Source organism: Staurois parvus, unplaced genomic scaffold (assembly GCF_062004578.1).
Source record: "Staurois parvus isolate SC_StPar_1 unplaced genomic scaffold, SC_StPar_1.0 ptg000025l, whole genome shotgun sequence".
Taxonomy (NCBI): Eukaryota; Metazoa; Chordata; class Amphibia; order Anura; family Ranidae; genus Staurois; species Staurois parvus.
In genome coordinates this window covers 7,719,735-7,733,774 of record NW_028317821.1, presented here as the reverse complement: position 1 = coordinate 7,733,774, position 14,040 = coordinate 7,719,735, and the positions used below count along the sequence as shown (strand labels likewise).

The following is a 14,040-nucleotide window of genomic DNA, read 5'->3' as shown; positions in this document are numbered from 1 at the left end:
AAAGAAGTCTTATCTGTTCAAAACTCTTTATAAAGTGCACTTTAAAGGCATAGTACTGTATAGGGACATGTTTACAAAAAAAAATTGTAAATGCATTGAAAACCAATTAATCTGTTCGTATTGTGAAAAAGATTCGTAAACCGAGCCATTATTTTCATTCATAAACCGAAAATTACATTAACCCCTTCCCGCCGGCGCCTCCTGGCCCTTCAAGAGTTTCAGCCGCCGGAAGGCGGGGCATGGTTTAGGGATCATGTGACCGCCGTGATGCGTCGTCACAGTGGTCACAAGATCAGGAAAGGTCCCGATCAAAAGAGCAGACCGAGACCTTTCCGCGAGTACCAAACATGTGTGCCGGGAGAGCGCAGGGTGCACGCTCTCAGCACATATGTTTTTTCTTACATTAACGCAAATGTGCGGCCGCTCAGCGTCTAGGCCCAGACACCGGGATGCCTCACATTTCTGTGTGGCTGGCGTAAAGGGGTTAACCGTGGTGTTTGGAAACCAATGTACGCCTGTATATATATTTACAATATACATTTGGATATATATATATCTCTAATTGTGAAAGTACCCAGGAAGGAGCCCTGCCAGTGCCCATACTTGTTCTAGTACAGGACTCCACCTCATACAAAAGGATAAGGAAAGGCCTCAGAACCTCTACTAACATCTCTCAAGCTGCAGCTGCTATCCTGACGACTTTCTTTGTATGCAGCACTCTGGAAACAGTTGGAATCATTCCTTCCGCTGTGTAAGATTCTAATAACCACAAGACAAGATAACAGCATATTCTGAACCCTGCACCGCTCTGACCACCAACGTTTGCTACTCAGAGACGGAATCACGTCATCGAGCATCAGCTTCCTTGGTCTAAGGGAGGCAGCGAGCTGCCTGTGTGACTGTATACGGGCTCGGCTCTCGGCTGCTCTGGTCTGGTTCCGGGATGTAGTGACAGTGAGTGGCTGAGCTCCACGTGACTGGGTGGCAGTAGCCGTGCAGGGTGGCGGAGGGATGCCATCTGTTTGGCCATGCTGCTGAAACTCCTGCAGAGACAGACCTATACCTGCCTGTCCCACAGGTATGGGCTGTATCTCTGCTTTGGGGGCATGGTGCTGATGATCGTCTCTGCTCTGCAGTTCGGAGAGGTGGGTAGCCTTTTGCTGTTGTGATGATGAATGGTGTCCATAGACTGAGCTCAGTGTTGTATTATTAGAAGAGGACGGGGCTGTCATTGCTGGATCCTCCTTTTATGCTGGGAACTCTTTGCTGTTGTTGCTTGTGCTGGTTTTCACCTAATCTGGTCTAGACACATTGATAAATAATGCAGCCTGGTGTCCTGACCTGAGACCTGACATGTCAGGTACCCAACAGAGACACCTGATAGGTATCTGTAGGATGTAGAACGGTGTTCTCGGGTAAATGAAGACATCCGCCGTTGTAAGAGTGTATGATGGTCACACACGGTGGTGAATTTATTGCACATTGGGCCCCATGTTGCTTTTAGTTCATGGGCCCTTCTGCCAGTGTCATGTGATCATGCATAAAGACAGGGGTCTTGTGATTAACTCTGGTGAGCTGGCCCTTTAAAAGTTTGTGTGGCAGTGTTACATGATCATGCGAACACTGTGATTGGCTGTCCCAGTGATCAGGAGCCCACCCCTCTGGCTTCCAAATGTAAACAGTGACCAGGAGCTCTTGGTGTCAGCGTGATCACTGTGCTGGGAGTGAGGGCGCTCATTTGCACAAACAAGGGATGCCAACCATACACATATATATGTGCCCATTGTCATGCTGCCACATATATGTGTGTGTACAGCTAGCATCAGGGGGTTAAAGTGGTTGCAAACCTCAGGCATGAAATATGAACATAGCATATCCCTCTATAGTGTGTACTTGTCTCAATCCAGAGCACTAACTGTCATTTCTGTCTGCTGCTTCTTTTCTTTGCTATCAGCATAAGTCACTTCTGACAAGTTTTCCTGACACCAAGAGAAAAAGAGGAGACAGGGAAGGGAGCTCCAGCACTTTCCTGTGATTGGCAGCCTCAGCTCTGTTCATGTGTGCTGTGTTAAGGGGGTGTGTCTTTTCTCTCCAATCAGCTCTTAGAACTCTCACTGAGCTGTGCAGTATGTACTTTCAGCTCTCTGACCCCTTTTTTCTGAACTCTCAGACAAGCTTTATAAATTCACCACTTTGAATGGATATAGAGAAGAGTAAACTGCAGATAAACAGGCGCAAATTATGTAGGAGGATTTGTGTCATCTCTGTGTATCACTGGAGACCAGTCACTTCACTGGGTATATGTGAGGGTTTACAACCACTTTAACATAAAGACAGATCATATGGAAACAATGCTTTTAGGTATAGCGATAGAGTAGGGGAGAGATATAACTCCTGTCAATTTGTTCCCATCTTTATCCCTTTGGGGGGATTTCCTTTCACTACCTGTCCCATAGCCAAAACAAGAAATCCTTCCAAAGTGAGGGAATTCCAGGTTGTCACCAGACCTAGTGTCCTTATTGGAAGTTGTTCTCTTTTTTCTTGTTCCGGTGACAACCCAAAATTTGGGATTTTTTTTCTGTTTTGGTGATAACAGTAAGCAGGAGAAATTGGGCGAATCTCTATAACTGGAGCACAGACTGCAATAAAAACTGACCTAATCCCTCTCCACTCTATCTAAAAATAACAAAAAAAAAAGTTTGTCTTTAGTTTATCCTTTAAGTCAAAACTTTTTTGTTTATATTGGGTAGAGTGTGGAATGGTTATAACCCCTGCCATCTGTATCCTTGGGGAGACTTCCATTTATTTTCTGTAGACACAAGAAGACATTATAGAAAATCTCTTAAGCCCGGGTTCACACTATGCGGCGTGGGACACAGCATGTAATTCGCACAGGAGTTACACCGCATTCCTGTGCGAATTACATGCAAATGTCTGTGGGGTGCGATTTGAGCCATACACTTTGTATGGGTCAAATCGCATGGCATCTGCACCAAAAAGGTGCAGGACCCTTTTTTAAATTCACACCTGAATTGCATTGCATGGGTGAGATCACCCGTGCAATGTGATTTCTGCCAATCGCATCGTGTTTTGCAATCTGTTTCGGATGTCATTAATTTATCATTGACAACTGCAGCAAATCGCATGAACGCAATACGATTGCAGTGCTGTACAGGAAACACACAGGATTCGCAGCGTTTCTCACACTGCATTGCTGTGAACCGGGTAGTGAGTGAAATCCTGTCTTAGGCTAGGTTCACATCTGTGCGGGTGGTGCCGCTGCGGATCTGCAGAAAAATCCGTGCAGCCGAACCACCCACACAGAGGAATGTGGGCCCGCGGGCGGGTGCCATTAATTCTAATGGTACGCCACCTGCACTGGAAATCGCAACCGCACTGGGAACCGAGGTTCCTGTGCGGGCTGCTGTTTCCAAAGGAGTGCAGGGACTTTTTCCCTGCGTGTCCCGGGGCATGGGAGTCCATTCAAATGAATGGGCTCTCGTGCCCACGCAAAATGCGGCCCACACGGCCGCATATATGTGAACCAGGGGTAAAGCCTGGTTCACACCTATGCGTGTTGCAATCTGGGGGAAAAAAGTAGTTATCCCTATCCAACAATACAGCAGCTTTAACACATGGATGTGAACATGTGCCAGAGGAAACCATGCTAAATGGACTGTAGTGAGTTTCTGCAAAACACAAAAAGCAGTAAAAAAAACGCATTGGTGTGAACCAGGCCCTAGGCAGTTGTCACTAGAGCTGGTGTCCCCATTGGAAGACTTTTCCTCCCTTCATGTTCTGGGGACAATTCAGAAATTTGGGTTTTCTCTCTCTTACAGTCCTGGTGACAGAAATAGAAGTGCCTACACAGGCAGCAATAAAAACCTAGCAAAGGTTCTAACTCCCTTACCCACTCCTAAACTTGAGAAAAGGTTTTGACTTTGAATACACTTTAAAGTTTCATTCAAAAGGATCAGTGCAGAAACTAGTGATGTCATCCCACGCAGCCAATGCCACAACCCAGTCACACAGATTCTGGCACCAGTGAAGCACCATTGCCAAGGTGAATATTTACCCTTTAGTTCCACTTGAATAAAATGTCACATGTAAACATACAGTTTCTTGTACGATAACTTGTTAAAAAATGAATTCCAAAGTGTATGAGCTCTAGTTTCATTAGTGCTCATTTACAGCAGTGGTTGGGAGTGGTAAAACCACCTGGTTGAACCACATTTTTACCACCTATCAACCACTTCCTTTTTGGGTGGAAAGGCTGGGGGTGTACACATGCTACAACTGTGATGCTACTGTAGTCTGTCATTTAGGCTGCGTTCACACTTGAGCGATTTGTAGCTTGAAGTTCGAAGCTCCAAAAACGCTCAAACTTAAAAAAATCCGTTGTTTTCTATGGTGCCTCTTTACACCTGAACAGGCACCATAGAGAACAATTGATATTTTAAAGCGGAGCTCCACCCAAAAGGGGAAGTTCTGCTTTAAGGACTGTGCCCCATTAAGGATTGGCACCTTTGGGGAGTGGGTACCCGAATTTGATAGGTACCCTCTCCCACTTCCGGTCCGATCGCCTACCCTCCCTCCCTCCCTCCCTGTAGTCTTTTGGGACACGTGACAGGTCCCAGAAGACTACAGGACCATTCACGAAGTGCAGCGCTACTGGCGCATGCGCAGTGGGTACCTGGCTGTGAAGCCGCAAGCTGTCACCACACTGAAGATGCCGACTTCCTGGAACACAGGACGGCTGGTGAAAGGGGCTGCGGGGGGGGGACACCGCTGGACCGAGGGACAGGTAAGTGGCTGTTTTTTAAAAGTCACCAGCTACAGTTTTTGTAGCTGCTGACTTTTATTTTTTGATAGGTTGAGTGGAACTCCGCTTTAAGTTTCATCGTTTATGGAGCTTCAAGCCACAAATCGCTCAAGTGTGATCGCAGCCTCAGGGGATTAAATCAAGAGTTGAAGTGGTGAAATGACACTCTCTGAAAAACGATTCAAATGCAGATCACTCTTCAGAGAGCAACACAATTGTAAACAAGGCCTTACATTGCCTACCTTAAATTCTTAAAGCAGAACTCCTGGGGGAAAAAAATGTTTTTCTGACATGTGCTGTGTAAAAACAAAAAACTAAAAGGTCCAGATCACTGCTGTGTAAGGTAAAAATCCTAATTTATTCATGCCGGGAATTACAGCCAATGCTACACATCCAGCGCTTCAGCTGATGTTTGGAAAAGTCTACAGTGAAGTCCATTGCAGTGCATCCCATAATGCAGTGTTGGCTCTTGACAGCCTATTGAGAGGTGTCCACAATGAAAATGGGATGTGTAGGTGATAGTATTCAATGCCAGCAATTCTGAATTCATGAAGTTGTATAATGCTATGGATTCTGAAGTTATGGGTCCAAACCTGGTGGATTCTTATTTCTGGGGTTAGTCATGAGGGATTTTTAAGATACAGGTTTGATTTAAGAAGTGGTTGTATATTTGTTATTTAAACAGTATAGAGGGTATTTATGAGCCAAGACATATTCATAAAGAATGAGGTTTCAAAATGTATCTCTCCTCTCATTCTGCATTGTGATGTTGAGTTTTTGTTACCCCTCGGTGTAAACGCACCACATTAAGGCCCCTTACACACAGCCATTACGATCTGATCAGATCTGTCAGAAGAGCTGACAGGTGTACCTGAAGATCCATTTGTCCCTATGGATAGCAGAGTGTAAACGGACTTTTGTCCATTTACACCTGCCTACTTCCAGGTCTGACTTATGCAGGCCATACATGGGTCGAATTTCAAACTAATTTTCTTTAGAAAATCCGAAATTTTGTGCATTTTGTAATCCGATGGTACCACCATTGATATCGAAATCCAACCAACCAAGCCTTCAGTTTCTCCTCCAGAATTTTTCGTGGCCAAGAATTTTCTTTTCTTTCCAGGTCACAGTTTTATATTTCTTGAACGATTTTCCCATCATTAATTTGAAGTGCATTAGTTTTTCAAAAAATTTCCAACATGCCCGATCACTCAAATTCGATGGTCACAAGAAAATCGGCCGTTTCTGTGACCCACTAATGGTGCGAAATTTGAACGAAAATTCTTAGAAAAGATTTTCGAAAGAAAATTCTTTCAGAATTCAACCCGTGTATGGCTGGCTTAAGTCCAGTAAAAAAATTGCCTGATTGAATCAGAGATTAGTTGGGTGTTAATGGACAGCGCAGTTTGTGTACTACCGGCCGCCCATAGAGTAGAGTGTGCTGTGTCCGTGTCCTCTGCAGAAACTGAGCGAACGTAGATGTGTCATCTGCCTGTTTTGCTCCAATCAGCAGGGGATCTGTGAACTGATTCCCTGCTGATCGGAACAGAATCTGTCTTGAGTGAAAGGGGCCAAAATCTATTGTATCATTATTGTTTGTTTGGGAGGGGGAACAATGATTCACAGAGGGGAGAATGGTCAGTAAACTGATAATGATTTAGAAAATGGAGGTCCACAGCTAGTCCCTCATCTCCCTGTGTCAATCAGAACTATTATTTGTATTTCATAATGTTTTATTTTGAAAAAATTTTCAAAGCCACCCCACTCTATGATTGATATGAATGTTTTGGATCTTAAAGAAGAAGTCTCACTAAACCTTTTATTTAATCCCCCAGGGAAGTAAGTGCAGAAACACTCGGTCCTGCACTGATGGACATCCCCATTGCCGAGTAAAAGCACCTCTTTAATTACGTTGATACTGGCTGTAGCTCCACCCTAGTCTGAAGCCCAATTTATGGGCATTCCTGTGGTGGGAAGTACAGCCAACACTGAACCCCCACCCCCTCTATAATCTGATTGGTCTTTTACTATTATGAATGAACCAACCTCTCTGACCACACTGCTTAACAATAGCAGGACAGATTTGAATAGGACCAAGTGCTACATGCTGTTTTGTTATTTATATTGCTTTTGCTATAGTTATTGGTTAACGTGCTGCTTGTAGAGCAGGGGTCTCCAAACTATGGATCTCCAGGTGTTGAGGAACTGCAAGTCCCATGAGGCCTTGCAATACTCTGACAGCCACAGGCAAGACTCCCAGAGGTATAATGGGACTTGTAATATTTCAACAGCTGGAGGGCCATAGTTTGGAGACCCCTGCTGTAGAGCAGTGCTTCTCAAACTTTTTTTTAGACAAGGCACCCTTTAAAATTATGGACAGTCTTGAGGCACCCTATTCTAAAATGTGAAAAACTATTTCAATAGTTTTATATAACGCAGCAACATCCACACATGTAGGACACCCAACATTAGAGGTGATTCATTCTTCCAAAACAAATACACTTTTGCACACTGGTACTGACTAGTATGCCAGGGTTTCTCTCATCCCTCAGTTTTTCTCCATCACTGTGATAATGTGACCCCAGCACTGATGAAGAAGGGCAAGGGAGGGTCAAACTAGGATGCTGTGCTGGCAACTGACATCCTCCTTATCAACTGATGATGTCATTGGTTGTCAGGACTCCCACGGCTAGAAGGTCGTAATGGTGCACAATGAAAATCTGTGGCTTTGTGTAACTAAAAGGCAGGCGTGTTCCACCCGCTGACTTGTATATAAGCTCTGGGCAAATTTTAGACATTTTGCCAAGGCACCCCTGAAGGAACCTCAAGGCACCCCAGGGTGCCTGGGCACCCTGGTTGAGAAAGGCTGCTGTAGAGTATTGAAAAAAAAGGTAGAAGGAACTCTTGGCCCATGGCAACCATTCAGATCTCATCTTCCATTGATTTGGTGCTGCTGTGAAAAAATAAGGTTTTATAAAGCACCACACTTTCACAGTACTCTGCTGTCAATGAATTGCCCAGTTTGTGTGTCTTTGAAAAGTAATCTCCAACCAAAGAATTGAATAGCTGTTCTTTGCATCTGTTTTGTTAGTCACACTGATAAGATATTCTATCTGAAGTGTTGTGGTTTGAAAGCCGTTACTGTAAAGCGGAACTTCACTCTCTCAATCAACAATGACTATTGTTAATCCTTATGCTGTTAGCATTAGGGTCCTTTCACACGGGCGTTCCATATGTCTGTTTTTCATCTGTCCGCTTACAGATGAAAAACGGACACCCATGTATTTTTATGGACTAGCAGAAGTAAGAGGATGATCATCTGTTTACATCCGTTAATGTCCACATGCGTTAACATCCGTTTTTTTGAATGAAAGAAAAACGTAACGGACAAAAAAACGGATGCATCCGTTTTTGCATTGATAAAGAATGTGAAAAAATGAATGTAAATGAATGAAAAACAGATGAGAACTGATCTGTTTTTTTCTTTGAAAAAACGTGACTGAACTGATGAAAAAAATTAAACGCCTGTGTGAAAGGACCCTTAGTAGATAGGTAGGAAAGTATAGTAGATTTACTTGTTTTAAAAAAAATTTTTGCATTTCTTCAGTTAATTCCTGTTTCCAGGCCTAGGCAGATGATGTCACACATTCCGAGATTCTTCAGGAGGGGACGAGGGGTTTTTGCAGCTGAGCACACCCTCCTGCCTTTTAGCCTGGGTTAAAGGCAGATGGATTTTGGGAAGTAAATGCTATATGAACCATTTGCCCTTACTTAAAGGAAAAGTACAGCCAAAGCGTGTTTGAATTTACTTCTCCTGTGGATCACAGGAGTGCAGTCACTCATCCGGTCCAAGCTGGGAAAAGGTGACAACCATATGGTTGGTATTCACCCAGGAGCCTGGGCTGGTACCCGGCTCAGCCTTGCAGCGAGCTGCTGACAGCTTAAGCCAGCCACTCCCGCCCCCTCCACAGCCCATCGCTCTAGTGAGCACTGACGGGTGCCGAGTAGACAGCTGTGACTGTCACCATGCTCTACTCACAGCGGAGGGGAGAATTGTGTGATCAGCGGTGTCTGATTGCTCCATTCTGTATCCACCTAGGTAAGTATGATTTTAAAAAATTATGCCCATACTTCTCTTTTAAGATGGCTAAATGTTAGGGGATGTTTTTCAAAGCAATTTCTCAGCAAAATAAAGTGTGGAGGTGTGGATGGATGCGTGAGTTTATTTTAAATATTACATTGATTTAAATAGTAAGATATAGTGCAGTGCTAAAAAATGAATAAATAATCATATAGTTCAATAAATGTTCATAAAATCTTGTGCATAATCATGAAGAGCTTCCTCTTTTGAAATACACTGATGCCAAAAAATCATATAGCAGAAATGCGCACTCACCAACCGCGCATTGAAAATGCGCATATAAGTGACCATCAACCTGAATGGCTGGCAGCAGGTGGTACATTCCCTCTGATGAAGTGCCATAGCACGAAAGGCCTCAGGAGGAGCCGACAGCACGTGTGATGTCATCCACCGCCGCGACGTCATCCACCGCCGCGGCCATTTTACTTCTGGGTCAGTACAATATCAGTTTTCTTGTCATCATCTGGCAGTTTCATTTGGCAATTCTATTTGTACTTGCACCCTTGTTTTTATGTGACCAAATTAAAGCATCAACCTACTGCACTATTGGCACTCCCTTTTGTTTTTGACCCTCTATTGAGGGTTTCAGATCCATAACAGCAGTCTGTCAGTTCATCCATCATCCAGAGGAGGGAACCCATTCATCTAGGTTGTCCACTCGCTCTTGAGGAGATTTCTGAGCCCTGCTGTGTATTACTTCACCCAAGGCTGATGCTTTACCCCCGAGGGATGTACCACCTGCTGCCAGCCATTCGGGTAATGGTCAATTATGCGCATTTTTAATGCGCGGTCGGTGAGTGCGCATTTCTGCTATATGATATTTTGGCATCAGTGTATTTCAAAAGAGGAAGCTCTTCATGATTATGCACAAGATTTTATGAACATTTATTGAACTATATGATTATTTATTCATTTTTTAGCGCTGCACTATATCTTACAGTTTGTCTTGCGAGGTCATTGTGATTCCTTTGAGTGTTCTAGCTGCTGGTTTTATGAGCGCTCGGTTGCATTTTCTTATTATTGATTTAAGTAGTGTTTTTTTGTTTTTAGTGGTTTGTGGTGCTCAGATGCAGTGTAGTTCTGCTTTAACAGTCCACAAAGTGTTGGGCAATGTAGATCTCACAAGAACAGTGTTTCTATCTGCCAGAGACCCCTCCGCTTAATGTAAGAAGTGATGAAATAATGAACAAACTGGTTTGTGAAAAGGGAAGTAAAACAAGTCAATCCAGTTCTGCTGACATTTTAACTGTAAAATAATTTGTCTGCTGATTGTTAGAAAACTCATGTCTTCTTTATTTGCATTATATTACTGTGCACCGTTTTTGGGACTGGTATTTTCAGCGCTGGGGTTTTACTGCTGAAAACAAGTAAGGGAAAAAAAGTCCGTCATCCTAAAACTTAACCCCTAAAATAACCCTTAATATGACCTTTCCCCAACACGTTAATTCATTCCGTAACACTTAATCTGACACTAAACCTTTAACTTAAAGAAGAGCTTCAATCTGTTTGAGAAAAATTAAAAGTCAACAGCTACAAATACTGTATAAATACTATAAATACTGTATAAATACTATAAATACCGACACTGTATAAATACTACAAATACTGTATAAATACTATAAATACAGACACTGTATAAATACTACAAATACTGTATAAATACTACAAACACTGTAGCTGCTGAATAAAAGGACACTCACCTGTCCAGGGATCCAGCACTGTCCTCACCCGTGCTGGCTCTTTGACAGTCTATGTTTATTGTGGAAAGCCAGCTGTGATTCTATGCAGTTTCACAGCCGGTTTACCAGTGCACATACTCGAGCCATGCTGCACTTTGTGACTGATCCCGCACCTTTCTCGGACCTATGACGTGCCCCAGAAGGTTGTGGACAGAGGTTGGAGGGGGAGAACTTCTGGTGGAATCGCCACGGCAATCCGTCTGGAAGTGGGAGTGGGTACCTGTCAACCCCCCCCCCCCCCCCCCGAAAAAATGCCAAAAGTAGAAGAGGAGGGCATAATGCTGAATTTTCTCTTTAGGCTAGGTTCACACCTATGCAGTTTGCATATGATCTGTTTCTGCAGTGCTTTTTGCAGTCCATTTTGCACATGCATTTTTTACGCATGTTTGATGCGCTTTGTGTTTTTTTTCTTGTTGCTAGGCATAAACACACTACATGCTTTTTTGCAGTGTTTCCTTTGAAGTCTATAGAATCAAAAATGCTACTTTTTGTGGTTTAAAAAAAAAAAAGTCCCTGACCCTTTCCAAAAAACGCACCAGGTGAATGTGTCCCATAGGAAATCATGTTAAATTGACTGTAGTGCGTTTCTGCAAAACACAAAACGCTTAGGTGCAAACCTAGGGTCAGGCTGAAGTTCTGCTTTACTTTGAGCCCTATTACTAAAACCTCATATACGCTTTAGCAAGTTCATTTAAATTCAGATGTCATTATCACTAATGTTTAACTTGCATGCTTCAAAATAATAGACTAGAGTCAAGGACTATGGAATTTGTAGTGTATATAGAGCAGTGTGCTGCTTGTTCCAAACAAACAGAAGTGAGGGTGTAAAGGAAATGTTTGGGAGCTTACTAAGGATGTTACAAGGAGGCAGAAAAAAATTAGAAGCAATTTCATGAAAAATGAATTACAGTAGTAAATCTGTATTGATTTTTTTTTTTTAGAATAGGGATATTGTTTAGTGTCACTTAAGAGTGGTAAAAAACTTTACATTGGAGTATCCAAGAACTAGGTCCCTTTAACACATATTGATAAAAGATCACTATTAAATGTTTTCCTAAATGGTATTTCTCTGCATTTCGGGATAATAGATTTCACCTTTTTCCTCCACTGTTTGAATACGGGTTGAGCAATACAACGAATAGAGCTAGTACCAGCAGTGCAGAGCAGCATCTGTATTGAACATCTGCATCCATGTCCATGAACCTAAACTAAACTAGACAAAGATGTATTATATGTGTGTGTTTTCTAGGTGGTGCTGGAGTGGAGTCGGGATCAGTATCATGTTCTGTTTGATACTTACCGGGACAACATTGCTGGGAAATCATTTCAGAATAGGTAACCTGCGTGTGCTGATTAAGATTAACTTTTGTTTATTCTGATGTTTATTATGAGTGACTGTGCATTAATAATTACTTTGTTTCTTGTGCAGTAAATATGTAGCAAGTTAAAGCATGAAAGGGTTGAATAGTTTTCTGTCCACATCTAAGTAGTCATTAGTTTAGGCTTCTATTTTCTTTAATCCCAGCACTCTGGCACTAAGTATTGTACACAGTCTAGAGTGGGCCATATCATTCATTTGTGGAACCTTTTGGCTGCATATCAGAAAACGTTTATCATTGTAGAAAGAGCTTGACATGGTTCAAGGACTTACTTTAATGAACAGCTATTTGTTTTCCCTATCTGATTGTAGTATTCATTATGTAGATAACAATTAAAAAAAAAATCTATTTTCAGTATGTTTTGTACCATGTCTTACAGTATAAAGTTTTCTTAACACCTTTCCACCCGTCCTTATAACAGAAACGAAGAAAAGTGCATTTTTTTCAAACGTTTCAGGTGTTTTTTGTTTTATTTAGCAAAAAATAAAAAACTCAGTGGTGATTAAATACCACCAAAATAAAGCTCTATTTGTGTGAAAAAAATCATAAACATTTCATATGGGTACAGTGTTGCATGACCGCGCAATTGTCATTCAAAGTGCGACAGCGCTGAAAGCTGAAAATGGGCCTGGACTGGAAGGGGGTGTAAGTGCCCGGTATTGAAGTGGTTAAAGGGGAACTTTAGTCAGAAAATTAAGTCCTAGATCACTTCAGGCTGGCACTTATTGCAGGTATAGCTACAGCATCTTGAAAAAGTATTCATGCTCCTTGAAAATGTCCACATTTTGTCATGTTACAACCAAAACCGTAGTTGTATTTTATTGGGATTTTATGTGATAGACCAACACAAAGTGGCACGTTATTGAGAAGCGGAAGGAAAATGATAAATGGTTTTCAAAACGTCTTACAAATAAATATATGAAAAGTATGGCGTTCATTTGTATTCAGCTCCCCTGAGTCAATACTTTGTAGAACCACCTTTCGCTGCAATTACAGCTGCAAGTCTTTTTGGGGATGTCTCTACCAGATTTGCACATCTAGAAAGTGACATTTTGACCATTCTTTTTTGCAAAATAGCTCAAGCTCTGTCAGGTTGGATGGAGATCGTCTGTGAACAGCAATTTTCAATACATGCCACAGATTCCTAATTGGATTTAGGTCTGGACTTTGACTGGGCCATTCTAACACATGAATAACAGGTTTTCTTCTAAGATTGCCCTGTATTTGGCTCCATCCATCTTCCCATTAACTTTGAACAGCTTCCCTGTCCCTGCTGAAGAAAATCATTCCCACAACATGATGCTGCCACCACCATGTTTCACTGTGGGGATGGTGTGTTCAGGATGATGTGCAGTGTTAGTTTTCCACCACATATAGCATTTTGCTTTTAGGCCAAGAGATCAATTTTGGTCTCATCTGACCAGAGCACCTTCTTCCACATGTTTGCTGTGTCCCCCACATGGCTTCTTGTAAACTGCAAACAGGACTTCTTATGGCTTTCTTTCATCAATGGCTTTCTTCTTGCCATTCTTCCATAAAGGGCAGATTTGTGGAGTGCACAACTAATAGTTGTCCTGTGCAAAGATTCTCCCACCTGAGCTGTGGATCTCTGCAGCTCCTCCAGAGTTACCATGGGCCTCTTGGCTGCTTCTCTGATTAATGCTCTCCTTGCCTGACCTGTCAGTTTAGGTGGATGGGCATGTCTTGGTAGGTTTGCATTTGTGCCATACTCTTTCCATTTTCAGATGATGGATTGAAAAGTGTTCCATGAGATGTTGAAAGCTTGGGATATTTTTTTATAACCGAACCCTGCTTTAAACTTCTGCACAATTTTTATCTCTGACCTGTCTGGTGTGTTCTTGGCCTTCATGATGCTGTTTGTTCACTAATGTTCTCTAACAAACTTCTGAGGGATTCACAGAAAAGCTGTATTTATACTGAGATTAAACTACACACAGG

At 42.4% G+C, this 14,040-nt stretch overlaps 1 protein-coding gene across 1 annotated transcript in view; it reads left to right on the top strand.

The window, feature by feature from the left end:
• The first annotated feature begins 933 nt into the window (after positions 1-933).
• GNPTAB (N-acetylglucosamine-1-phosphate transferase subunits alpha and beta) overlaps positions 934-14,040 on the top strand; it is a 114,252-nt gene continuing 101,145 nt past the window's right edge. Inside the window, exons 1-2 of the mRNA XM_089651805.1 lie at positions 934-1,145; positions 11,952-12,037. Coding sequence (XP_089507931.1) covers positions 1,029-1,145; positions 11,952-12,037 — 203 coding nt within the window. The 5' untranslated portion in view covers positions 934-1,028. The remainder of the gene's footprint in view (positions 1,146-11,951; positions 12,038-14,040) is intronic.